This window comes from Erinaceus europaeus, chromosome 17 (genome assembly GCF_950295315.1).
Source record: "Erinaceus europaeus chromosome 17, mEriEur2.1, whole genome shotgun sequence".
NCBI classification, from domain to species: Eukaryota; Metazoa; Chordata; class Mammalia; order Eulipotyphla; family Erinaceidae; genus Erinaceus; species Erinaceus europaeus.
In genome coordinates this window covers 8,892,240-8,918,474 of record NC_080178.1, presented here as the reverse complement: position 1 = coordinate 8,918,474, position 26,235 = coordinate 8,892,240, and the positions used below count along the sequence as shown (strand labels likewise).

The following is a 26,235-nucleotide window of genomic DNA, read 5'->3' as shown; positions in this document are numbered from 1 at the left end:
GTACAGGCACCTGTTTGGTTCTGACTATGGCTACTTTTGCTCAAAGGATATAAAATGGAGTTAAGTGTACTTGGCCCACTTGTCTCTACTGTATTCAGCTGCTAGTTTTCAGGGGACTTTTTTTTCTGTCTCAGAAGTGAGTCCACGTGGGCCATTTAAACACACACACACACACACACACACACACACACACACACACACACACACACACACACACACACTGTGAGGTTCCCTGAGGTTAGAGTTAAGATCCTGAATCCACCTCTTTGCCCTAAGCCATACCACACCCTTATTGGCCACTTTCCCTTATACCTACCATCAGAACATGGTGTATTTTTTTTTTTTTTCAGGGCCAATCAGTCTATGTTCTGGTGAGGATTTTCTGTGGAATGTTTTCTCTGCATTGTTGTTTTAGAGGGAGTGAGGTTTGCTAGCAATTATTGTGTATGACTCTTTGTTCTTTTTATAAAATAAAAGTAAGGCACAAATTATTGATGTTTATAATCAGCTGCATGAGCAGAAAAATGACCAGTGTTTATAGACTTACTATAAATATTTATTCTCTGACCTTTTTCTCAACAGGTGGATAAAGGCTGGCATATGGAAGAAAAGAGAAATCACACTTCTGTGGCCATGTTTGTTCTCCTGGGACTCACAGATGAACTCAAGCTGCAGCTTTTTCTCTTCCCAATCTTGCTAGGGATCTACCTAGTGACCCTAATCTGGAACCTGAGTCTGATCATCCTCATCAGGATGGACTCTCACCTGCACACACCTATGTACCTTTTTCTCAGTTTCCTGTCATCTATAGACATCTGCTATGCTACTTCCATCAGCCCAAGGATGCTTTCAGACTTCTTCAGAGAAGAAAAAGTGATCTCTCTTGTGGCCTGTGCCACCCAGTATTTTGTGATGGCTTGGATGGGCCTGTCTGAGTGCTACCTGTTGACTGCTATGGCCATTGACAGATATGTGGCTATTGGGAGCCCTCTGCAGTACTCTTCCATCATGACACCTGGTCTCTGTCAGAAGATGGGTGTTGGGGCCCTTGGGTGTGGTTTCATTAGCAGTTTATTTCAAACAGTCCCCAGCTTCAGTCTCTACTTCTGTGGGCCAAATGTCATTCAACATTTCTTTTGTGATGTTCCTCAGATACTTAGCTTGTCTTGTTCCAATACCTTTTCTAGTCAAATGTTTATTTTTATGGTAGCTGTGATTGTTGGGTTTGGTTCTTTGCTTGTTATCCTATTATCCTATGGTCTCATTGTAGCTTCCATCCTGAAGTCATCCTCAGTCAAAGGTAGTGCCAAGGCCTTCAATACTTGTGCTTCCCACCTGGCAGTTGTCACACTCTTCTATGGCACAGCTCTCGCTGTGTACTTGCAACCTAGCTCTCATCATTCCAAGATTAAGGACAAGGTGCTGTCAGTGGTGTATGTTGTTGTCATTCCTATGTTAAACCCTCTTATCTATAGCCTGAGGAATAAGGAGATCAAAAAAGCTCTCAAAAGGGTGATGAAGAGAAAAACACATTCACCTCCATAAGAATAAGTTTGGGCTGCTGTTAATAACTGTCCAAGAGAGAAGAGAGAATTGAGTTACTAACTGTATTCTGCAATTATAGTGAGGTGGAAAGAGAAAGTGAAAAATCACTTTCCTTCCTTAGTTTCTTGTGTCATTATTTGTATTTGTCATTAAAAAAATGAAACTAGTTTAACAAACCTTTTCCCATGTGTAAAGGTAGCCAGAGAAACATTTTTTTCAATAAGATCTCTTAGATAATATATGTAGAATAATGAGAACTGTAGGATGCTATACTAATTGTTTCTTTCCAATGTGTGTGTCTGCCTATCTGTCATCTATCTATCTATCTATCTATCTATCTATCTATCTATCTATCATCTACCCAGCTACCATCTATCTATATATTTGTTAAGAATTCAATTCTACTTCAATAAAATATAAAATAATCACTTTGAAATTCAAAATAATTTTGAACGACTTGTTTAATAAACTGAAACATCATTGTAGAGAGAGTTAGTGTGTGTAAATGTGTGAGAAAGAGGGAGAGAGAAACAGAGAGAGAAAAAAGTGAAGGGGCAAGAAGCAGAGAGTAAAACTCAGGGAAAAAGAAGAGAAGAAATAGAGTCTATTTTTTTGGCCAAACAACAGTGTTCCCTATCCTTTACAAGTTGAATTTCTAAAGTTCAATCCAGTACACCAACATAAGCCAGAGTTGTGTGGCGCTCTGGCAGAAAAATAATAGAGGGTATTTGTTCAAGGTCACTTAAACAGCAAGAGAGAGAGAGACATGGGCTTCATGATGGTTCCTACACTTTGCTGACACAATGTCTTTTTATTTTATTTTTGAGTAAAATCATTCATTTTTTGGGGAGGGGATATTGATTTTTTTTTTTTTTTTAATATCGTTGCTGTCCCAGGTGGAGAATTTTCTCCCCCTCTGGGAGTAAGGACCAACATTCTTTTCAGGGTGCAGAAGGTGGGAGGTCTGGCTTCTGTAACTGCTTCTCTGTTGGACATGGGCATTGGCAAGTGGACATATACCCCCAGTCTGCTTCTATCTTTACCTAGTGGGGTACGGCTCTGGAGCAGTGAGGATCCAGGGTAAGCCACTAATAAGTTAAGATCTAGGTCAGCAGACCCAGGGTCTCTGCAGGAGGAAGGTGGGAGTGGACTGGGAAGGAAAGCAGGGACTCAGAGTCCTGTGGTGGAGGGTCAGGACAATTTGGCAGAGGGCATGGTGAACTGACATAATAATGTACTTATGAATAACAAGACTGGAAATGATCTCTGATTCAACTCACAATTAATTCTCAATTCTCCCAGGGCAAAAGGAGGCTTTCTTGATAGAGTAATGTCTCAGTAGACTAACCTTTTCAGTGTCTTCAGAGAGATCTTGTAGCCTAAGCACGGGACCAATTAACAATTATCAGGGAGAGGTGTAATGTACATGTACAGGGTTATAATTGCCTTACTTGTTTTGGCCGTGCACACAGTAGTTATCTCAGATAGGATGAAGCTGGCCAGTAAGAATCAATGGTTCCTCTCTTCCACAGCTGGGTAAAGTCTGCAGGTGGCTTAGGTAGTCAGTTTGCTAATGGCAGATACCACATGCAAATCTCAGAGTTATGGATACTTTAGAACTTGGATATTAAAATTAAATAGCTTCTCTTCTTCAAAAGCTCAGTCATTCTATTTTTTTCTTGATGGAGTCATGCAGATTGTATTTGTATATTTTGGTCTATGTTTCTGGATCCCCCCCCCCCTTTTGCTTATTGTCTTGCTCAGGATTTTGTGTACCCATACTGCTATCCTGTGAAGCTCCTTCCAACATTTCTTATAAGGTGTTTGGCGGTGGCAAACGTTTTCCTTCTGAGAAGCCCTTGACTTCTTCCTCATATCTGAATGATCATTTTTTTTTCAGGATAAAATAGCCATCACTGGAAAACCTTGTCTTGTAGCACTTTGGATATGTCATTCAATTTTTTCCTAATATAAAGTTTTTATCTTAAATTTTTTCTTATTATCTTTATTTATAGGATATAGACAACCAGAAATTATAAGGAAGGGGGAGATGAGAGAGAGAGAGAGAAAAAGAGAGAGAGAGAGAGAGAGAGAGAGAGAGAGAGAGAGAGAGAGCTGCTACTCTGCTTCAACATCTGTGAAGCTTTCCCTCTGCAGGTGGGGACTGTAGGTTCAGCCTGGGGTCCTTGCACACTGTAATGTGTGCTCAACCAGATGTGCCAACACCCAGCTCCGATAGAGTTTCTACTGAGGCACTTAATAAGACTTCATAATAATCATTTGCACATCACTTTCTTCCTTTCTCTAACCACCTCTAATATTCTCTTAGTCCTTGACTTTCATCATAGATAGGCTATGATGAAAGTTATTGTAGATCCAGGAATATGGGCCTTCTATTGGATTTTGGAAGATCTATATTTTATTTGTTCTCAATGACTGAAAAAAAATCAGATATTATTTCCTTAAAGATGGACTCTGATTCCTTTTCACCCCCTTTCTTCTCCACCTAGAATTTCTACTACTCTTGTTTTCTGCTGTCCTATTAGAGTTTGAATTTTCTTGTAGAACTGTTTACTTTTTTTCTTAATTTTTTTTTCTTTTCTGTAACTTTTCCTCTGTACAGATATAGGTCATCTTACTCTTCAGTCCTAATAATCTCTCCTCTTTATAATCAATTGTAATTGTTAAGTTAAGCTTTTCATTTAGCTTGTGTCTTAATCATAGTGCTTACTCATTTAATTATTAGAGACAGAGAAAACTGAGATGGAAGGGGAAGATAGTGAGGGAGAAAGAAAGAGAGACACCTGCAGTACTGCTTCATGACTCATGAATATTCCCCCTGCAGGGGCAGGGGGGAGATGGGGGCTTCAATCTGGGTCTTTGGACATAGTAATATGTGTATCACCACCTAGCCCCATTTTTAAAATTGTTTATTTATAAAAAGGAAACACTGACAAAAACTATAGGATAAGAGGGGTACAACTCCACAGAATTTCCACCACCAGAACTCCGAATCCCATCCCCTTCCATGATAGCTTTCTTATTCTTTATCCCTCTGGGAGTGTGGACCCAGGGTCATTATGGGGTGCAGAAGGTGGAAGGTCTTTGAACATGGGTGTTGTCAGGTCAATCCATACTCCCAGCCTGCCTCTCTCTTTCACTAGTGGGATGGGGCTCTGGGGAAGTGGGGCTCCAGGACACATTGGTGGGGTCATCTGCCCAGGGAGGTCTGGTTAGCATCATGTTAGCATCTGGAATCTGGAGACTGAAAAAAGAGCTAACATAAAGCTAAACAAATTGTAAATAATCATGAACCTAAAGTATTACAGATGAAGATTTGGGGTCTCTGTTTTGGAGATAGCTAGTAGGTTTATTTTAGTTACATTCCAAAGTGCCCATGACTATACTATTTTTTTCCTAAGCCTGACATCTGATATGCTGGTGGATCCAAGTTATTGTCTGGGAAGATGATGTCATGGCTGAAAAAGTGCTAGAAAGTTGGATCAGGGAAGAGAGTAGCTCCTCCCAAATATGGGAAAGATGTATAAATATTGTTGACTGTAAACCCCATCTATTTAATCTGGGGCCCATATTTAGCACAGGAGCCTATATAACCTTTTCATCACTATAGGTCTGAGCTCACATTCTGTGGTCATCAGTTGGAACGTTCCAATTTCAGGACCCATCTTCCTCTAGTGGAAGATAGAATATGTTGTCCAGCCTCCCTTTGGAAGATGGAACATTCTCTACTGTTGTTGATCCACATTGAGGGCAAGGTCCTATGGGGGCACCCAAAGGGGTCTATTGTGTTGTTCCTGTTGGAGATAACCAGTGACAATGGAGAAAGGGATTTATTCAAGGTCTAGGCCCATCATGTCTGTTTGGGAATCTCAGGACTCCCCAACTAGGGCTCCAGATGATGGGGTGGCCACCCCGTCCCATTCTAAGTGCTATTCCTTGTATTTATGTTTGTAATACCACCTTAAAACCATCAATATCTTTGTCGATGAAACTGTGATGAATGGACTAGAATCCAATCAGTTCTGACCATGCTGTTCTCACCTAGAGAATTTCCATAGGGTTGAAAGACAGCCCATCTGGCTATACTGGGCTTGGTTGCTAGTTTTCAGGAAACTTCTTTTTCTGTGCCGGAAGTGAGTCCTTATGGACAGTCCCTTGCCCTGCCTTGGGAGACTGCCTGAGATCAGAGTTAACATGTAATTTGACTCATACCACACCTTGAGTTCATGACTCCCTGACTGATCTTCAGAGGATGATGTATTTTCCAATTCAATTTGGCTGTGCACTTGTGAGGTTTTCTGTAGGACATTTTCTCTGCATCATTGTTTTAAGCAGAGTGAGCTTTGCTATCATTCATTTTGCCATGATCCTAGCCCCCAGATCTTTCTCTGTCCCTTTCATAAAATAGATAAAAATAAACCCCAAGATATTTATTCTTTTTTTTAAATTTTATTATTTATTTTTTTAAAGATATTTATTCTTAAGGTCAGCTGGATGAATGTAAAAATGAAATGTTTATTATTTGAATATAAATATCCCTTCACTCATCTTTTTCCTCAACAGATGGACAGAAGTTGGTATATGGAAGAAGAGAGAAATCACACTTCTGTGGCCATGTTTGTTCTCCTGGGACTCACAGATGAACTCAAGCTGCAGCTTTTTCTCTTCCCAGTCTTGCTAGGGATCTACCTAGTGACCCTAATCTGGAACCTGGGTCTGATCATCCTCATCAGGATGGACTCTCACCTGCACACACCTATGTACCTTTTTCTCAGTGTCCTGTCATCTATAGACATCTGCTATGCTACTTCCATCAGCCCAAGGATGCTTTCAGACTTCTTCAGAGAAGAAAAAGTGATCTCTCTTGTGGCCTGTGCCACCCAGTATTTTGTGATGGCTTGGATGGGCCTGTCTGAGTGCTACCTGTTGACTGCTATGGCCATTGACAGATATGTGGCTATTGGGAGCCCTCTGCAGTACTCTTCCATCATGACACCTGGTCTCTGTCAGAAGATGGGTGTTGGGGCCCTTGGGTGTGGTTTCATTAGCAGTTTATTTCAAACAGTCCCCAGCTTCAGTCTCTACTTCTGTGGGCCAAATGTCATTCAACATTTCTTTTGTGATGTTCCTCATATACTTAGCTTGTCTTGTTCCAATACCTTTTCTAGTCAAATGTTTATTTTTATGGTAGCTGTGATTGTTGGGTTTGGTTCTTTGCTTGTTGTCCTTTTATCCTATGGTCTCATTATAGCTTCCATCCTGAAATCATCCTCAGTCAAAGGTAGTGCCAAGGCCTTCAATACTTGTGCCTCTCACCTGGTGGCTGTCACACTCTTCTATGGCACAGCTCTCCCTGTGTACATGCAACCTAGCTCTCATCACTCGAAGAAACAAGACAAAGTGCTGTCAGTGTTCTATGTTGTTGTCATTCCTATGTTAAACCCTCTTATCTACAGTCTGAGAAACAAGGAGATCAAAAAAGCTCTTAAAAATGTGATAAAGAGGACAACTCATTCACCTCCATAAGAATAAAGTTGGGTCACTATTATTAACTATCCAATAAAGAGAGGAATGAGTATTTGAATGACATTTTTTCCCCTCTATTCTGGGGATTAATAGTTTACACTTGGCAGTATAATACGGTAGTTTGTACATTTCTTTTTTTTTTAAATTTATTTTTTATTTAAGAAAGGATAAATTAACAAAACCATAGGGTAGGAGGGGTACAATTCCACACAATTCCCACCATCCAATCTCCAGATCCCATCCCCTCCCCTGATAGTTTTCCCATTCTCTATCCCTCTGGGAGCATAGACCCAGGGTTGTTGTAGATTGCAGAAGGTGGAAGGTCTGGCTTCTGTAATTGTTCCCCGCTGAACATGGAAGTTGACTGGTCAGTCCATACTCCCAGTCTGCCTCTCTCTTTCCCTAGTAGGGTGGATCTCTGGGGAAGCTAAGCTCCAGGACACATTGGTGGGGTCTTTAGTCCAGGGAAGCCTGGCTGGCATCCTGATGGCATCTGGCACCTAGTGGCTGAAAAGAGAGTTAATATACAAAGCCAAACAAATTGTTGAGCAATCATGGACCCAAAGGTTGGAATAGTGGAGAGGAAGTGTTGGGAGGGTACTCACTGCAAACTCTAGTTCTGCTTTCAGGTATATATTTTGCACTTGTTTATGGATACATGTGAACATATGCTCTCAGAGAACCTGGTCTGTATCTAGGTTTTGGGACTTTGTTAGAAAGTGATCCACCTGGGATGGAATTAGAGAATGCTATGAAAGGAAAGGTCTCGCTAGAGTAATGAAGCTGAAGGGTTGTCATTCCACACGTGAAGTCTCTGGACACAGTCTGAAGTGAAGCATGTTGAGGTGGCAATTGTTGCGTTGATTAGGTTGTGATCGGCGGATGCAATATTATTTGATATGGACTGGGAGAGGCATGCGGGAAAGTGGGCCCTATCCTAAGGTTCCAGGACTGGAGGAAATATAGGCTCTATAGTGGAGATGTGAGGTTCCTGCTGTCTTAGGGTTCAAAAAGACAATGGATAGTTAATGTTATCATCACACGATTTGGTAATTGGTTTAACTTTGAAAAGTCCTTTTGTTAGGGTTTGCTGTATAGTACCCAGTATCTTGTAAGTAGCTATGCCACTGGTTGCCTCTGATCTACTTGGCCTAGGCTTTTGAGAGAGTCCGCATATCAAATACACAGCCTGGTTTGTACATTTCTTAGTTTTCCACATAACAATCTAATCCCCTCTAGGTCCCTCTCCACCATCATGTTCCAGGACCTGAGCCCTCCCCACAATCCCAGAATCTTTTACTTTGGTGCAGTATACTAACTGCAGTCCATGATCCTCTTTGTGTTTTCCCTTCTTTTATTATTTTTCAAATTCTCTATATGAGTAATATCATCCCATATTCATCCTCCTCTTTCTGACTTATCTCACTTAACATAATTTCTTCAAGCTCCATTCAAGATGAAATGAAAAGGTGAATTCACCATTCTTAATAGCTGTGTAGTATTCCATCAATATATACCAGAATTTACTCAGCCTTGAGGGACCATCTGTACTTCACAATCACAGTGAGGTGGAGCGAGAAAGTGCAAATTTGACTGTCTGAATTTCTTCTTATTTGTAGTCATCATCACAAAATGGAACTCAGTTTACAAAGTTTCTTTCTGGACTACAATATATGGGTAAAGGCAAGAGACTGATGGCTCTTTTGGTCACTACCAGGCCACCCCATTATATGGGGGCCTAGTCAGGAAATCCTGGGATTCCCACATAAACATGATGAGCTTAGACCTCTAACAGATCCCTCTCTCTACCAGTGCTGGTCATCTCCATCAGGAACAGCATTGTGGACCCTCTTGTGGGTCTCTATAGGTCTTTGCCCTCAATGTGGAACAACAATGGTAGGTCCATACTCCCCAAAGGGAGGCTGGGTCTACATACTCTGCCATGCTTGGAAGATAGGTCTTGAAATGAGTGCAGCTTAGAATGTCCATAGTTATGACCATGGAATGTGAGCTCAGACCTACAGGGATGCAGAGGTTACACAGGCTTCTGTGCTAAATATGGGCCCCAGATCAGATTGATGGGGTTTATAGTTAATGGTGTTTATATATTCCCATATTTGGGAGCAACTCTCTTCCCTGATTCAGTTTTTTAGTCCTATTTCCAACTCTGACATTATCTTCCCAGACAATACCGTTAGCCTACCTGCATGTTAGTTGTCGGGCTCAGGCAAAATTTAGTAAGGTTGTAGGTCCCTTGAAATATACCTAAAATAGACTTCCTAGCTTTTTCTGTAATGGAGATCCCAAATCTCATCTGCTGTATTTTTACCTTTAGGCTTAAATTGATTATTAAACAATTTGTTCTGCTTTATATCTTAATACTTTTCAGCCACCAAGTTGCAGATGCTACCATGATGCCAACCTGACTTCCTGGGCAGATGACCTCACCAATGTGTCCTCTCTAGAGCTAGCCCTGCCACACTATAGAAAGATAGATAGAAGAGAGTCGGGTGGTAGCACAGCGGGTTAAGTGCAGGTGGCGCTAAGCACAAGGATTGGCATAAGGATCCCATTTCAAGCCCCTGGCTCCCCACTTGCAGGGGAGTCACTTCACAAGCAGTGAAGCAGGTCTGCAGGTGTCTATCTTTCTCTCCCCCTCTCTGTCTTCCCTTACTCTCTCCATTTCTCTCTGTCCTATCCAACAACAACAACAACATCAATAATAACTACAACAATAAAACAATAAGGGCAACAAAAGGAAATAAATAAAGAAAAAAATAAATAAATAAAAAAAATAAAGATAGGTAGATAGAGACAGCTGGGGAGTGTGGATTGACTTGCCAATGCCCATGTTCAGTGGAGAAACAATTCTATCCACAGAATTTTTTCAAGAATGAGACCTACTTTCTGCCCTAATCCAACTTTCTAGCCCTCTTCTCTACTCTGACACCATTTTCTCAGACACTGCTTATTTTATTTTTACTTTTTATCTAACTTCATGCTAGCTATCAAACTCAGACAGATTCTACCATATATGTAGGCCCCTGGAAACATGTATAGGGTGGACTTTCTAGCTGTCTTACACCCTAGGACTCCTGATCTCATCTGCTCTGTTCTTACTTTTTGGTTCGTGTTCACTAACCATCACTTTATGCCCTGCCACCTCCCTGATACCAAGTTGCAGACACTACTGTGATTCCTTCCTAACTTCTCTGGGCGGATGACTTCACTAATGTGTCACCTCTTTAGAATTCTACCCCACTAGGAAAAGATAGAAACAGGCTGGTGGTATGGATTGACCTGCCAATGTCCAAGTCCAGCATAGAAGCCCCTAAACAACCTTGATCTATATGTCCAGAAGCCCCTAAACAACCTTGATCTATATGCCCAGTGGGGGAGAAGTGACAGGAGGAAGAGGACTCTGAACATCAGTTCCATCAGCATCCAGAGAGAGAGGATGAAAAAGGGAGAGATATTTGGATGAAGTAATAAGCTCATGTCTGGCTTCGAGAGGAAGAAAGGAATGGATCTGCAAGAAAAAAAAGGGGGGGATTATGTACAAATGTAGACAGTTTTAGAGATGATGGTTAACCCATGTCTGCAACTCTGGGAGAACCATGGACTGCAATGGAGGGGTCAGGGATTCAGAACTCTGGTGGTGGGTATGAGTATGGTGTGGCATTGTATCCTTGTTGCCATGTAACTTTGTAAATTAATATTGAATCACTAATAAATAAAAGAAAAAAAACAAATTGATGCAGCCTCTAATAAACGGTATGGAGCTTCCTTTATAACAAAACCAGTTACATTAAATGGTCCTGTAAGACCAAGTCTAGGCATTTATGCAAATATTATGAAAAGAATATTTTCACTCCTTTGTTTTTAGAATCATCATTCAGAACATTCAAATCACAGAATCAAACTAGATGTCCCCTGAAATATGTTCTCATTGAGTTGTGGCATATGACCATATCAAGCAGAAAAACGATTACAGAAGTTGGAACTCCCACCTTCTGAATCTAATGTTATTTATATACTTTCCCCTGTCAGGTTGCGTGTTGTGGGGGAGAGAGAAGAGACCAGGAACTCATGGCGGAACGGAAACACAAATCTTTATTCATGTGGACACCCCAGAATTGGGTGAGAGCACAGTGGTTTAGGCCATGTGGAGCTAGCAAAATGGCCACCTCCCACTATGTCCACCAGCCCTTCTCCGGGTTGGGTCGTGGAAGAGAAAATAGAGAGAAGAGAGCGAAAGCAGAAACAGGAGAGGCTTTTATGGGAGAATTCTGGAAGTGGCAAGTTGGATGGGATTGGCTAGGAAAGGGGGTGGAGAGAGGCAAAAGGCATGTTGGGAAGATGGAAGCATCCTTAGCAACTGTTGCAATGGTTTTAACTGAATTAGCAATACCCTGAGGGGATAACGTGGTGGAGATCTGTAAATAATACTTGCATGGAAATATAGTGGGTTGTGGGCCCTTCCAGTGTTCAACCACATCTGCAAAATTTCCCATTTCCCATAAGGAATTTTAGTCCATACTCCCAGAGGTGAAGAAATGTTAAGGGAAGATGACTGGAGGGCTCAATTCCATCAGGACCCAGAGAGAGAACAGAGAGAAAAAAAAAGACATTTGGAAGTAATAATATGTGTAGTTGTGACTTAAATGGAAAAGAAGGTTGGGCCATGGGAAAAAAGTATTAATAGAAATAATATTCAACCCATATCTGGCCTTGGGAGAATCACTGCAGTTACCAATGGAGGGAATGAGGACACATGTTGGTATGCTTCTAATTTTGCTTCTTTTTTTTTTTCTATTTTATTATTTATTTATTTTTTTATTTAAAAAATGAGACATTAACAAAACCGTAGGATAGGAGGGGTACAACTCCACACAATTCCCACCACCCAATCTCCATATCCCAACCCCTCCCCTGATAGCTTTCCCATTCTCTATCCCTCTGGGAGCATGGACCCAGGGTCGTTGTGGGTTGCCGAAGGTGGAAGGTCTGGCTTCTGTAATTGCTTCCCCGCTGAACATGGACGTTGACTGGTCGGTCCATACTCCCAATCTGCCTCTCTCTTTCCCTAGTAGGGTGGGTCTCTGGGGAAGCAGGGCTCTAGGACACATTGGTGGGGTCGTCAGTCATGTCCATAAACCAGGGGAAAATATATACCTGAAAGCAGAAGTACACAAGAGTCTGCAGTAAGTACCCCCCCCAACTCTTCATCTGCACTATTCCAGCCTTTAGGCCCATGATTGTTCAACATTTATTTGGCTTTGTATGTTAACTCTCTTTTCAGCCACCAGGTTCCAGATGCCAGCACAATACTGACCAGACTTCCTTGGAATAATTTTGCTTCTTAACACCCCTTCTGTTGCACTGCTTATGCTGTGATCTATTTACATAATCACTGTGTTACCTGGGAACCACCTGCCTGCAGGGTATTGGTTTAATCCCCACTGGTTAGACGGAAGCTTTCTATGTTCTGTTCACGCTCTATTTTTGCTCCGCTCCCTCTCCTAGTCATTTCCTTTCCCTTTCCACTTGTGGTGAAGAGATGCATAAAAGGCGATGTATCTGATTAATAAATGAGATACTGCTTCCCAGCTCAGCCATGAGTCCCTGGTCGTCTCTCTACTGCCCGTGAAGCTAGCACAGCCCGGCAGACCCAGAACTTTGAAAACATGCTGGTCTAAAACATTTGCATCTCCTTATTGTCTGGCTGACATATATGTTTTACTAAAAGTATATAAGAAAAATATTAGTAGAGGTTAAGTAAGAAAACTTTATAATATGATTTAAAGGATCCCAAATCAGAACTCATAACTGGCAATGACCATTAATTGGTGTGATGATAAGGGTCAGGTGATGGCATACTTGGTAGAGCACACATATTACTATGTGCAAAGACCTGGGCTCAAGCCCCTGGCCTTCACCTTCAGGGCATCAGGATTCAAGAGTGCTGAAGCAGTGCTGTAGGTGTTTCTCTCTCCCTCCCTATCTCCTCCTTCCTTTTCAATTTCTCCCTGACTTATCAAATTTAAGAAAAATAAAATAAGAACCAAAATAAAATTAAGCAAAAAAGTAAAACAAACAAGCAAACCAAAACCAGAAGGCATGATGTATATGATAAACTGTGATCAATGCTTTATACATATCTTAATTTGATTCTCTTCCTGGAGCTTTACTCTATGAAATATATACTATCACTATACCCATTTTATAAGTTACAATATTGAGGCATGGAGAAGTGAAGCAGTTACTGCACTAAGGTCACACCTCTGGAGGTCAGTAATATTTTTTCTAGACATGATGCATCCATGAAGTCCCAGATGAAAAGAAAGACATGGTCCCAGATAAGGAAGTAGAGAAATGAAACTCTCTACCGAGAAGAGGTTTGACACTCTTTGGTGCTTTTCTGAGACACATGCTTTATGATTGTCCCTATGCTTTGATGACATGATATCTTTTTATTTATTTTAAATAAGGTCAATTTGTTTAAAGACCAGATGGTGGTACATCTGGTACAGTGTACAAGTTTCAGTGCTGAAGGATCTGGGTCTAAGTTCCTAACCCTCACCTGCAAAGGGAAAACTTCATGAATGGTCTCTTTCTCTCTCCATCCCTCCTCAATTTTTTACATCTCTAACCAAAAAAAAAAAAAAAAGACCAAATATAATAAAAAGAAAAAAATATAAAAAATACTTTCCAGGGGCTATGTTGATTTTTAAAACTGTTGCTGTTACAGGTGTATAATTTCACATTGCCCCATGACAGATTTGGAGTTTCCTCCAGATTTTTTAAGATGAAGTTACTACACGAACCAGCAATTCTTCTGTTAGGTATCTATCCAAAATAACACAGAAACACATAGTCAAGATATTTGTGCACCCATGTTAGTTGCAACATTCTTTGGAATAACCTGAATTTGGAAACAACCCCAATGCCCAAGGACAGATGGGTGGTAAGAAAGTTCTGGTACTTGTATCCAACGGAATATTCAGTTGTAAGAAGTGATGAGGTTGCCTCTTTTGATTCAACTTAGATGGAAGTTAGGTATTAAGTGAGATAAGCCAGAAGGAGAAGGGTAAATATTGAATGATACCACTCACAGAGGAAACTTAAGAAACAAAGGCAGAGAAAATACAAGGTAAGCTGTAACTTTGTTAAGATCTAGGTCAGCAGACCCAGGGTCTCTGCAGGAGGCAAGTGGGAGTGGACTGGGAAGGAAAGCAGGGACTCAGAGTCCTGTGGTGGAGGGTCAGGACAATTTGGCAGAGGGCATGGTGAACTGACATAATAATGTACTTATGAATAACAAGACTGGAAATGATCTCTGATTCAACTCACAATTAATTCTCAATTCTCCCAGGGCAAAAGGAGGCTTTCTTGATAGAGTAATGTCTCAGTAGACTAACCTTTTCAGTGTCTTCAGAGAGATCTTGTAGCCTAAGCACGGGACCAATTAACAATTATCAGGGAGAGGTGTAATGTACATGTACAGGGTTATAATTGCCTTACTTGTTTTGGCCGTGCACACAGTAGTTATCTCAGATAGGATGAAGCTGGCCAGTAAGAATCAATGGTTCCTCTCTTCCACAGCTGGGTAAAGTCTGCAGGTGGCTTAGGTAGTCAGTTTGCTAATGGCAGATACCACAAGCAAATCTCTGAGTTATTGATACTTTAGAACTTGGATATTAAAATTAAGTATCTTCTCTCCTTTAGAAACTCAATCATTCTATTTTTTCTTGATGGAGTCATGCAGATTATATTTATACATTTTGGTCTATTTTCTGGATTTCCCCCCCTTTTGTTTACTTTCTTGCTCAGGATATTGTGTAACTCCCCTCCCCCCATTTAGCTGAGCTCTTCCCAACATTTCCTATAAGGTATTTTGGTGGTGACTAGCTTTGTTAGTTGCTGTCTGAGAAGCCCTTCACTTTTCCCTTATATTTGAATGGCAATTTTTCAGGATAAAATAGTTGTCACTGAAAATGTTTTTTTAAAATTTTTTATTACTGATTTAATAATGGCTAACAAGATTATAAGACCACAGGAGCACAATTCCACACAGTTCCCACCACCAGAGTTCCATATCCCATCCCCTCTACTGGAAGCTGTTCTATTCCTTATCCCTCTGGGAGTTTGGACCAAAGGAGAGCAGAAGGTGGGAGGTCTGGCTTCTGTAATTGCTTCTTCACTGGACATGGACTTTGGCAGATTGACCCATACCCCGAGCCCATTTCTATATTTCCCTTGTGGCTCTGCAGAGGGGGGTTCCAGGACATATTGGTGAGGTTGTCTGGCCAGGGAAGTCAGATTGGGGCCATGGTAATATCTGCAACTTGGCTGCTGAAAAGCATTAAGATATAAAGCAGAACAAATTGTTTAATAATTAGGAAGCTAAAGGTGAGATTTAGTGACTTTGTGTTGAAAGAAGATAGGAAATCTATTTTAGGTATATCCCAACGGGTCCATGACTTTACTAATTTTTTGCCCGAGTCTGAGAAATATGCAGGTGGGCTAGAAGTATTGTCTGGGAAGATGGTGTCAGAGTTGGGATTAGGACTGCAAAGCTGTATCAGGGCAAAGAGTAACTCCCAAATTTGGGAGAAGTATATAAATACCACTAACCATGAGCCCTATCAATCTGACCTAGAGCCCATGTCTATCATATTTAGCAAAGGAGCTTGTGTAACCTCTGCATCGTCACCTGTCTGAACTCGCATTCCACAGTCACAGCTTGGAACATTCTAAGCTGCACTCAGTTCAAGACCAGTCTTCCTTGAGTGACAGAGTATGTTTCCCCTGCCTCCCTTTGGAGAGTGGGGCAATTTCTACTACTGTTATTCTACATTGAGAGCAAGATCCTGCAAAGGCCCGCAAGAAGGTTTATGATGTTGTTCTTGGTGGAGCTGACCAATGGCCGTGCAGAGGGGGATTTGTTAGAGGTCTGGGGCTATCATGTCTATGTAGGGGATCACAGGATTCCCTCAGAAGGGTCCTGGATGATGGGGTGACCTGGTATCAGTGGAAATTCTCATCTCCTAGCACTTCAAATATGTTATGCCATTTTCTCCTAGTATAGAGTTTCTGTTGAGGCATTTGATGAGACTTCATAGTACTGCACTTGTATGCCACTTTCTCCCTTTCTTTAACTATCTCAATATTTTTCTTTGTCCATGATTCTCAGTGGATTTAAGTGATCTGTTGTGATGGAAGTTATAGTAGATTCAGCAATATAGGTCTTCTTTAGGCTTCTGGAAATCTATCCTTTATTTGTTCAAAGATTGAAAAAATTAGTTGTTATTTCTTTGCATATGGTCTCTGATCCTCTCTCATTCCTTTCCTTCTTCCACTAGAATTTCTACTTATTTTTTCCTTTCCTACTAGAGTTTGAATTTTCCAATAGAGTTGTGTAATTTTTCCTAAGTTTATTTTAATGTTTATTTAATTGTTCTTTACTCTTTTTTTGTGATTTTAATAAAGATCAGCAAGACTGTGGGATTAAGAGAGGTAAAATTCTATACACCCCCCCCCCCCCACCACCAGAGTTCTGTATCTCATTCCCTCCATTGGAAGCTTCCCTATTCTTTGTACCTCTGGAAGTATGGACCAAAGATATTTATGGAGTGTAAAGGGGGGAGGCCTGGCTTCTATAATTGCTTCTGGACTGGACGTAGGTTTTGGCTAGTTGATCTATACTCCTAGACTATTTCTGTCTTTCCCTAGTGGGGTAGGGCTCTGCAGAGGTGGGGCTCCAGGACACATTGGTGAGGTCATCTGCCCAGGGCTATCAGGTTGGCTTCATGGTAGCATTTGCAACATGGTGGCCATGACTTGGTGGATTCCCAAAGTAGTCCTAGTCTTGTCTTTTTGCATTCTCAGGTGATCTTCTTGCTATTCTTAGGTGACCCGGTGGAGGAGAGAATCATTGCTGCTGCTATTCTGTAGCCCTGCCTCCTTTTCTGAGCTTTTTTCACACTTTGTATCTTCTTCTTTGGAGACATAGTTCATCTGACCCTTCAATTCTAATATTCTCTATTTATTTATTTATTTATTTATTCCCTTTTGTTGCCATTGTTTTATTGTTGTAGTTATTATTGCTGCTGTTATTGATATTGTTGTTGTTGGATAGGTTATTGGATCGAACAGAGAGATGGAGAGAGGAGGGGAAGACAGTGAGGGAGAAAGATAGACACCTGCAGACCCGCTTCACTGCCTTTGAAGCCACTCCCCTGCAGGTGGGGAGCCGGGGCTCGAACTGGGATCCTTCAGCTGGTTCTTGCGCTTTGCGCCACGTGTGCTTAACCTGCTGCGCTACCTCCCGATTCCTCTAATATTCTCTATTCTTTAGGACCAATGGTAACTGTTAACTTTTCATTTAGCCTGTGTTTTATTCAGAGTGCTCTTATTTCTTTAATTATTAGAGACAGTGAAAACCAAGATGAAAGGGGAAGATAGGGAGAGAGAAAGATACCTGCAACACTGCTTCAGCACTTAGGAAAATTCCCCCTGTAGATGTGGGGGTGAAGGGTGGGGGGTGGAGGGCTTAGACTTAGGTCATTGGACTTGGGAATATATATACCACCCTCAGCCCCATTAAGTGCTCTCTAGTTCCTGTACTTAGGTTTGGAATTCCCTCCTAAAACCTTTAATGTCTTTGTTCATGAAACTGTGACTAGTGACTAGAATACATTTAGTTATGACCATGCTGTTCTTCCCTAGAGAATTCCCGTGGGGTTGGGAGACAGTCCATCTGGCTATACTGGGCTAAGCACATGTGGTGCAAAATGCAAGGACCTGTGTGAGGATCCCAGTTTGAGCCCCCGGCTTCCCACCTGTAGGGGAGTCGCTTCACAGGCGGTGAAGCAGGTCTGCAGGTGTCTATCTTTCTCCCCCCCTCTCTGTCTTCCCCTCCTCTCTCCATTTCTCTCTGTCCTATCCAACAACGACATCAATAACAACAACAATAATAATTATATCAGCAATAAAAAAACAACAAGGGCAACAAAAAGGAAATAAATAAATATTTTTTAAAAAGAACCTGCAATCTCCACTTAGCCCAAGTCATATCACACCCAGAGTTAATGACTCCCTGATTGCTCTCCCTTTACTGACCTTCAGAGGATGACTTTTTTTTTCTGACTCAACTTGGCTGTGTTCTTGTGAAGTTTTTTTGTAGGACATTTTCTCTGCATCACTGCATTAGGTCGAGTGAGCTTTGCTACCAATCATTCTTCCATGAGCACACCTCCCAGATCTCTCTCTCTGTCCCTTTCACAAAATGGATAAAATGAAGCCGAAGATATTTAGATTTAATGTCTGCTGGATGAATGTAAAAACGAAGTGTTTATTGTTTGAGTATAAAAGTCTCTTCGCTCCTCTTTTTCCTCAACAGATGGACAGAAGTTGGTATATGGAAGAAGAGAGAAATCACACTTCTGTGGCCATGTTTGTTCTCCTGGGACTCACAGATGAACTCAAGCTGCAGCTTTTTCTCTTCCCAGTCTTGCTAGGGATCTACCTAGTGACCCTAATCTGGAACCTGGGTCTGATCATCCTCATCAGGATGGACTCTCACCTGCACACACCTATGTACCTTTTTCTCAGTTTCCTGTCATCTATAGACATCTGCTATGCTACTTCCATCAGCCCAAGGATGCTTTCAGACTTCTTCAGAGAAGAAAAAGTGATCTCTCTTGTGGCCTGTGCCACCCAGTATTTTGTGATGGCCTGGATGGGCCTGTCTGAGTGCTGCATTTTGGCTGCTATGGCCATTGACAGATATGTGGCTATTGGGAGTCCTCTGCAGTACTCTTCCATCATGACACCTGGTCTCTGTCAGAAGATGGGTGTTGGGGCCCTTGGGTGTGGTTTCATTGGCAGTTTAGTTCACACAGTCCCCAGCTTCAGTCTCTACTTCTGTGGGCCAAATGTCATTCAACATTTCTTTTGTGATGCTCCCCAGATACTTAGCTTGTCTTGTTCTAGTACATTTTCCAGTCAAATGTTTATGTTTACGGTAGCTGTGCTAGTTGTGTTTGGTTCTTTGCTTGTTGTCCTTTTATCCTATGGTCTCATTGTAGCTTCCATTCTGAAGTCATCCTCAGTTAAAGGTAGTGCCAAGGCCTTCAATACTTGTGCCTCTCACCTGGTGGCGGTCACACTCTTCTATGGCACGGCTCTCCCTGTGTACATGCAACCTAGCTCTCATCACTCGAAGAAACAAGACAAAGTGCTGTCAGTATTCTATGTTGTTGTCATTCCTATGTTAAACCCTCTTATCTACAGTCTGAGGAACACGGAGATTAGAAAAGCCCTCAAAAGGGTGATGAAGAGGAGAACCCATTCACCCCCATAAGAATAAAGTTGGACCACTATTAGTAACTATGTAATGGAGAGGAGAGTATTCGAGTGAGCATTTCTAGTTCACAATCATTGAGGTGAAGAGAGAAAGTGATCATTTTACTGCCTGAATTTCTTTCTTTCTTTTTTTTTTAAAAGAAGTTTCTTTGTTATCTTTATTTATTTGTTAGATAGAGGCAGCCAAAAATTGAGAGTAGGGAGAGATAGAGATACAGATAGATATATAGATAAATAGACAGACAGATAGAGAGAGAGAGAAAGAGAGAAACCTGCAGCCCTGCTTCACCACTTGTGAAGCTTTCCCCCTTCAGGTGGGGACCAGGGCTTGAACCTGGGGCCTTTGCATATTGTGTTGTGTGCGCTCAAACAGGTACGCCGCCACCTGGCCCTCTGAATTTCTTGTTTGTACTAATCCTCACAAAATGAAACTCAGTTTCAAAAGTTTCTTTTCATGAATTGCGTACGTAGAGATATAGTACTGTAATGAGGACAAAAGTTGTTGGATAATATATAGAATGAGAGTCTTGGCTGCCACACAACTTGTTTCTTTCTTTGCTATATGTAAGCACTTGTATATTTTACTGTTAAGCCTTTATTTCTGCTTTGATACAATATTAAATAAACACTTCAAAATTCAAAAAGACTTTGAAAGTTCTCAATAAATTAAACCTTTTCATAGATTAAAGTGATTTTTTAAAAAAATAATTTATTTCTTTATTGGGGAATTAATGTTTTACATTCAACAGTAAATACAATAGTTTGTACATGCATAACATTGCCCAGATTCCCATTTAACAATACAACCCCCACTATGTCATTCATCATCTTTCATGGACCTGTATTCTCCCCACCCACCCACCCACCCACCCCAGAGTCTTTTACTTTGGTGTAATACTCCAATTCCATTTCAGGTTTGACTTGTGTTTTCTTTTCTAATCTTGTTTTTCAACTTCGGCCTGAGAGTGAGATCATCCCATATTCATCCTTCAGTTTCTGACTTATTTCACTCAACATGGTTTTTTCAAGGTCCATCCCAGATCAGCTGAAAATGGTGAAGTCACCATTTTTTACAGCTGAGTAGTATTCTATTCTGAGTAGTATTCTATTCTATACCACAACTTGCTCAGCCATTCATCTGTTGTTGGACACCTGGGTTGCTTCCAGGTTTTGGCTATTACAATTTGTGCTGCCAAGAACATATGTGTACACAGATCTTCTTGGATGGATGTGTTGGGTTCCTTAGGATATATCCCCAGGAGAGGAATTGCAGGGTCATAGGGTAGGTCCATTTCTAGCCTTCTGAGAGTTCTCCAGACTGTTCTCCACAGAGGTTGGACCAATTTACATTCCCACCAGCAGTGCAGGAGGGTTCCTTTGACCCCACACCCTCTCCAGCATTTGCTGCTGTTACCTTTTCTGATGTATGATATTCTCACAGGAGTGAAGTGGTATCTCATTGTTGTCTTTATTTGCATTTCTCTGACAATCAGAGACTTGGAGCATTTTTTCATGTGTTTCTCGGCCTTTTGGATCTCTTCTGTGGTGAATATTCTGTCCAAGTCTTCCCCCCATTTTTGGATGGGGTTATTTGTTGTCTTGTTGTTGAGTTTGGCAAGCTCTTTATATATGTTGGTTATTAAACTCTTATCTGATGTATGGCATATAAAGATCTTCTCCCATTCTGTGAGGGGTCTCTTGGTTTGGGTAGTGGTTTCTTTTGCTGTGAAGAAGCTTTTAATTTGATGTAGTCCCATAGGTTTATACTTGCCTTAGTCTTCCTTGTAATTGGATTCTTTTCATTGAAAATGTCTTTAAAATTTATGCGGAAAAAAGTTCTGCCAATATTTTCCTCTAAGTATCTGATAGTTTGTGGTCTAACATCCAAGTCCTTGATCCACTTGGAATTTACTTTTGTATTTGGTGAAATACAGTGCTTAAATTTCATTCTTCTGCATGTTTCAACCCATTGTTTCCAACACCATTTGTTGAAGAGACTCTGCTTTCCCCATGTAATAGTCTGAGGCCTTTTGTCAAAGATTAGATGTCCATAGGTGTGGGGCCTCATTTCTGGGCTCTCAATTCTATTCCACTGGTCAGTGTGTCTGTTCATGTTCCAGTACCAAGCAGTTTTGATGACAATGGCCCTATAATACAGTTTGAGATCTGGGAGTGTGATGCCTCCGGTTCTGTTCTTTTTTCTCAAGATTGTTTTGGCAACTCTAGGTCTTTTCTGGTTCCAGATAAACATTTGTAGCATTTGTTCTATTCTCCTAAAAAATGTGCTTGGGATCTTGATGGGGATAGCATTAAATTTGTAGATGGCTCTGGGTAATAAATTCATTTTGATGATGTTAATTCTTCCAACCCATGAACATGGAATATCTTTCCACTTCTTTGTGTCTTTTTCAATTTCTTTGAGTAGTGACTCATAATTTTCAGTATACAAGTCTTTCACTTCTTTGGTTAGGTTTACTCCTAGATATTTTATTGTTTTTGTTGCTATAGAAAAAGGAACTGATTTCTGGATTTCAATTTCTTCTAACTTAGTGTTTGCATAGAGGAATGCCACTGACTTTTGAATGTTAATTTTGTAGCCTGACACCTTACTGTATTGCCTGATGATTTCCAAAAGCTTCTTGCTGGATTCCTTAGGTTTTTCCATGTATACTATCATGTCATCTGCAAATAAGGAGAGTTTGACTTCTTCTCTTCCAATCTGTATACCTTTAATTCCTTGGTCCTGCCTGATTGCTATGGCAAGAACTTCCCAAAGTTGAAAATGATCTATAATGGTACTATGTCAGTCCCATGATTGTTATGGGAGGGGGGGATGCGGGTTTCTTGATAAAATATAGTCTTAACAGAGTAACACTTAGACTTGTTTAGGGAAATCTTGTAGCCTAAGCAGGGGACCAATTAATTTTTCTCTCTCAGTCACCTGGAAGGGAGGTGATTTACAGTTCCTGGGGCTTTAATTGCCTTTCTTTGTTATGGGTTGTGTAAGAATTTCTCAGATGTGATGAACCAGCTCATAAGCATCTAAGGCCCCTCTTTTCTACAACTGCAAAGCAAGACCACATGCTCATTTCGGAGTACTGATTGAGTAAGTTACTCCAGAATCTAGAAATTCAACGTCTCTTGGCCGTTTCTGAACACGTGAGTAAAACATCAAATAAAAAGACTTTTATCAGAGGAGAGTAAAGCTCTTAGAAGTCTTAAGTGAATCATTTGGGACTCTGCATAGGGATTTTATTTTACTTTTTTTTTTTCTTCTTAGTGATTTAATAGTGATCAACAAGATTGTGGGAGAAGAGGGGTACAATTCCATACAATTCCCACCACCAGAGTTCCATAGACCCTCCCCTCCACTGGAAGGGTCCCTAGTCTGTATAACTTCTGGGGATGTGGACTTCAAAGATCTTTACGGGGTGCAGAAGGTGGGAGGTCTGACTTCTGTAATTGCATCTCCCCTGGACATGGGCTCTGCATAGGGATTTTAAGGAGGTAGGATCCTAGGATCCAGGAAGAACTTCAAAATTTAGAACTAGTTCAGAATCATTGCTCTTAAAATAAAGTGATAAAGGCTCCCCTCCCAGGCAGCTTGTTCCTCCTGGAATGGAAGCTTGGTGAAAGATGACCTAGAATTCTAGGTTGTACCCATACCCATTAGCAAGTAGTGGGCAACTAGAAAAAAATCTGAGTTGTTCGAGTCGTGCTTTGAATGAACAATCTGTTAATTGTGTGAACCTGGATTTTCAAATACCTCTCCAATTTTTTTGAAGGTTTTTTATATAATTCCTTTAAATAAATACATTTCTGTGGACTTCCCCCTTCATTCTCCTTCAAAACCTCAATTATTACTTTATCTTGATAGAACTACCCACGTTATATGTGTTTTTTGTTAAATATACATGTTTAAAACATTATATTTGTGATTTAGTAAGGATTAACAAGACTATAAGATAACAAGGGTACAATTCTGTACAGTTCCCACCATCAGAGTTCCATGTCCCATGACCGCCATTAGAAGCTTCCCTATTGAAGGAGAGAGGCATGCTGGGAGTATGGATCGAACTGGCAACGCCTATATTCAGTGGGGAAGCAATTACAGAAGCCAGACCTTCCACCTTCTGCATCCCACAATGACCCTGGGCCCATACTCACAGTGGGTTAAAGAATAGGAAAGCTATCAGGGGAGAGGATGGGATTCAGAGTTCTGGTGGTGAGAATTGTGTGGAATTGTACCCCTCTTATCCTATGGTTTAGTCAATGTTTCCTTTTTACAAATAAAAGCTTCCTGATTCTTTTTTTTTTTTTTTTTTTGCTTCACGACCCCCACCCAGCACCGGCTAGCTCCTAGACCCCAGGAGTGCTGGCCTGTCCTTTGGAGCTCTGCTGGGGATGAGGGGCTGCTCCCTCACGTCTCTCACAGTGCGGGGTAGTACGGAGGGGCTGCAGCTTCCCTATTCTTTATCCCTCTGGGAGTATGGACCAAAATTCTTTATGGGGTGCAGAAGGTGGAAGGTCTGGCTTCTGTAATTGCTTTTCCTCTGGACATGGGCGTTGGTAGATCAATCCATACTCCCAGCCTGTATATTTACATTCTTTCTTAAATGTACTCTGAGTTTTACAAGATTGTCCTCTAATTTATTTTCTGTCTTCTCTACAGGTTCTAATTCAGATAGTTTTGGTCACATTTTTCACATTTTATTAACTGAGGACTTTACTTCTATAATTACTGTTTTGATCTTTTCGTATTCTTACAAATTCCCTCTTATAAGTCAATATCTCAATTATTCCCCCCCCCCCCCCGATTTCACTTAGTTTTCTTTCTGAGTTTTATTGCCATTCATTGAGTTTCCTTAAATAGCTTTAAACTTTCTTTTTTCTTGTTAGGTTGAAAATCCTGTTGTCTGACATCAATAATGAATGACTCTTGTTAACTGATGCCATTTCCCCTTGATTACTCATGTCCCTTATTAGTTTACATTTCTGTTTTCACACTTGCTATAGCAGGCTCTCACTTCAATATTTATTAGTGGCTTCAAGCCGGGGTCAACCATTATGGGTGGTGGTGTATCTTTGGTTTGCTCTGCCATTGTAGGGCTATGTCTGCCCTACTTCACTTCCTCCCTCTCAGGACACTGTAGAGAGTAACAAAATGGTATGGAGAAGCAGGAAATTAATCCCTGTAGTATGATGACGGACTGATTATGCCCATTTACTAGCTTTTTGTTTGCAAAGACAATAACAAGAGGATATTTGGTTGGTTGGAGATTATGTAGAGGAAGCACAAATTCACTGGCCACAACTGATTTAAGGTTGTATATTTATTAATTGAATAACTAGGAGAAAATGAAGTGAATTACTTCTTATTGCTGAGAAAAGAAAAACTACTACCTCTCACATTTTTTTTTCTCCCAGCAGATGGCTTCAAGTAGTTCAACAGAAGGGGACAGAAACTATACCTCCGTGACCAATTTCATTCTTGTGGGTCTCACAGATGAAAAAGAGCTTCAACGTATCCTCTTTCCAATCTTCCTAGGGATTTACCTTGTAACTCTAATGTGGAACCTGGGTCTGATCATCCTCATCAGGATGGACTCCCACCTGCACACACCTATGCACCTTTTTCTCAGTGTCCTGTCATCTATAGACATCTGGTATACTTCTTCCATCGGCCCAAGGATGCTCTCAGACTTCTTTAAAAAAGAAAAAACAATTCCTTTCATTGCATGTGCCACTCAGTTTTTTGTTCTGTCCTGGATGGGTCTGTCTGAGTGCTGCCTGTTGGCTGCCATGGCCTATGACAGATACGTGGCTATTGGCCGTCCACTGCAGTACTCACCCATCATGGAGCCCGGACTCTGCCGGAAGATGGTTGCCGCGGCCCTTGAGACTGGTTTTCTTAGTAGTTTAGTCCTAACAGCCCCTTCCTTTAATCTCTACTACTGTGGGCCAAATATCGTTCAACATTTCTTTTGTGACATAGCCCAGATTATTACCTTGTCTTGTTCCAATCTCTTTGTTACACAAATGATTATTTTTCTGGTTGCTACTTTCGTTGGGTTTGGCTCTTTGCTCCTTACTCTTTTATCTTATGGTTTCATTGTTACTTCCATCTTGAAGATATCCTCAGTTAAAGGCAGTATCAAGGCCTTCAATACCTGCACCTCTCATCTGGTGGTTGTGACACTCTTCTACGGCACTTCCCTCTCTGTGTACATGCATCCTAGTTCTAGTTCTAACCACCCTAAGAAGCAGGAAAAGGTGTTGTCAGTGTTCTATGTTATCATTATTCCTATGCTCAACCCTCTTATTTACAGTTTAAGGAACAAAGACATCAAAGAAGCTCTCAAAAGAGTGTTGAAGAGGGTGATACAATAACCTTAGTCAATATAAAATTTGAATAATTCTCATTTGTCTCCATGTGGAGGAAAGTTTTAAAATATTGTGACCACTTTTGTAAATTAAAAAAAAATGTTTATTAGTGATTTAGTAATGATCGACAAGATTGTGGGATAAGAAGGGGTACGGCTCCACGCAATGCTCATCACCAGAGTTATGTATTTCATCCCCTAAATTAGAAACTTGCTTATTATTTATCCCCTGAGGGTTCAGGAGGTGGGAGGTCTGGCTTCTATAATTGCTTCTTTGCTGGACATGGGCATTGGCAGGTCGTCCCACACCCCCAGCCTGTTTCTATTTTTCCCTAGTGGGGCAGGGCTCTGGGGAGGTGGGGTTCCAGGACACATTGGTGAGGTCATCTGT

General features: G+C 41.0%; 4 protein-coding genes across 4 annotated transcripts; all 4 read left to right on the top strand.

The window, feature by feature from the left end:
- Nucleotides 1-600: 600 nt before the first annotated feature.
- On the top strand, nucleotides 601-1,545 carry LOC103110452 (olfactory receptor 5A1-like). The gene has a single exon (XM_007519618.2). The coding sequence runs from the start codon at nucleotides 601-603 to the stop codon at nucleotides 1,543-1,545; it is 945 nt and encodes a 314-aa protein (XP_007519680.2).
- Nucleotides 1,546-6,147: 4,602 nt separating this feature from the next.
- LOC103110451 (olfactory receptor 5A1-like) lies at nucleotides 6,148-7,092 on the top strand. Its single transcript, XM_007519617.2, has one exon. It carries the CDS (start codon nucleotides 6,148-6,150, stop codon nucleotides 7,090-7,092), a length of 945 nt encoding a protein of 314 aa, XP_007519679.2.
- Nucleotides 7,093-18,514: 11,422 nt separating this feature from the next.
- Nucleotides 18,515-19,459, top strand: LOC103110449 (olfactory receptor 5AN6-like). Its single transcript, XM_007519616.2, has one exon. The coding sequence runs from the start codon at nucleotides 18,515-18,517 to the stop codon at nucleotides 19,457-19,459; it is 945 nt and encodes a 314-aa protein (XP_007519678.2).
- Nucleotides 19,460-24,891: 5,432 nt separating this feature from the next.
- On the top strand, nucleotides 24,892-25,851 carry LOC103110448 (olfactory receptor 5A1-like). Its single transcript, XM_007519615.1, has one exon. The coding sequence runs from the start codon at nucleotides 24,892-24,894 to the stop codon at nucleotides 25,849-25,851; it is 960 nt and encodes a 319-aa protein (XP_007519677.1).
- The last annotated feature ends 384 nt before the right edge of the window (nucleotides 25,852-26,235 follow it).

Bases quoted from the DNA above. Each gene is read 5' to 3' on its own strand.
- LOC103110449 (XM_007519616.2), top strand. From the start codon at position 18,515: ATGGAAGAAGAGAGAAATCACACTTCTGTGGCCATGTTTGTTCTCCTG.
- LOC103110451 (XM_007519617.2), top strand. From the start codon at position 6,148: ATGGAAGAAGAGAGAAATCACACTTCTGTGGCCATGTTTGTTCTCCTG.
- LOC103110452 (XM_007519618.2), top strand. From the start codon at position 601: ATGGAAGAAAAGAGAAATCACACTTCTGTGGCCATGTTTGTTCTCCTG.
- LOC103110448 (XM_007519615.1), top strand. From the start codon at position 24,892: ATGGCTTCAAGTAGTTCAACAGAAGGGGACAGAAACTATACCTCCGTG.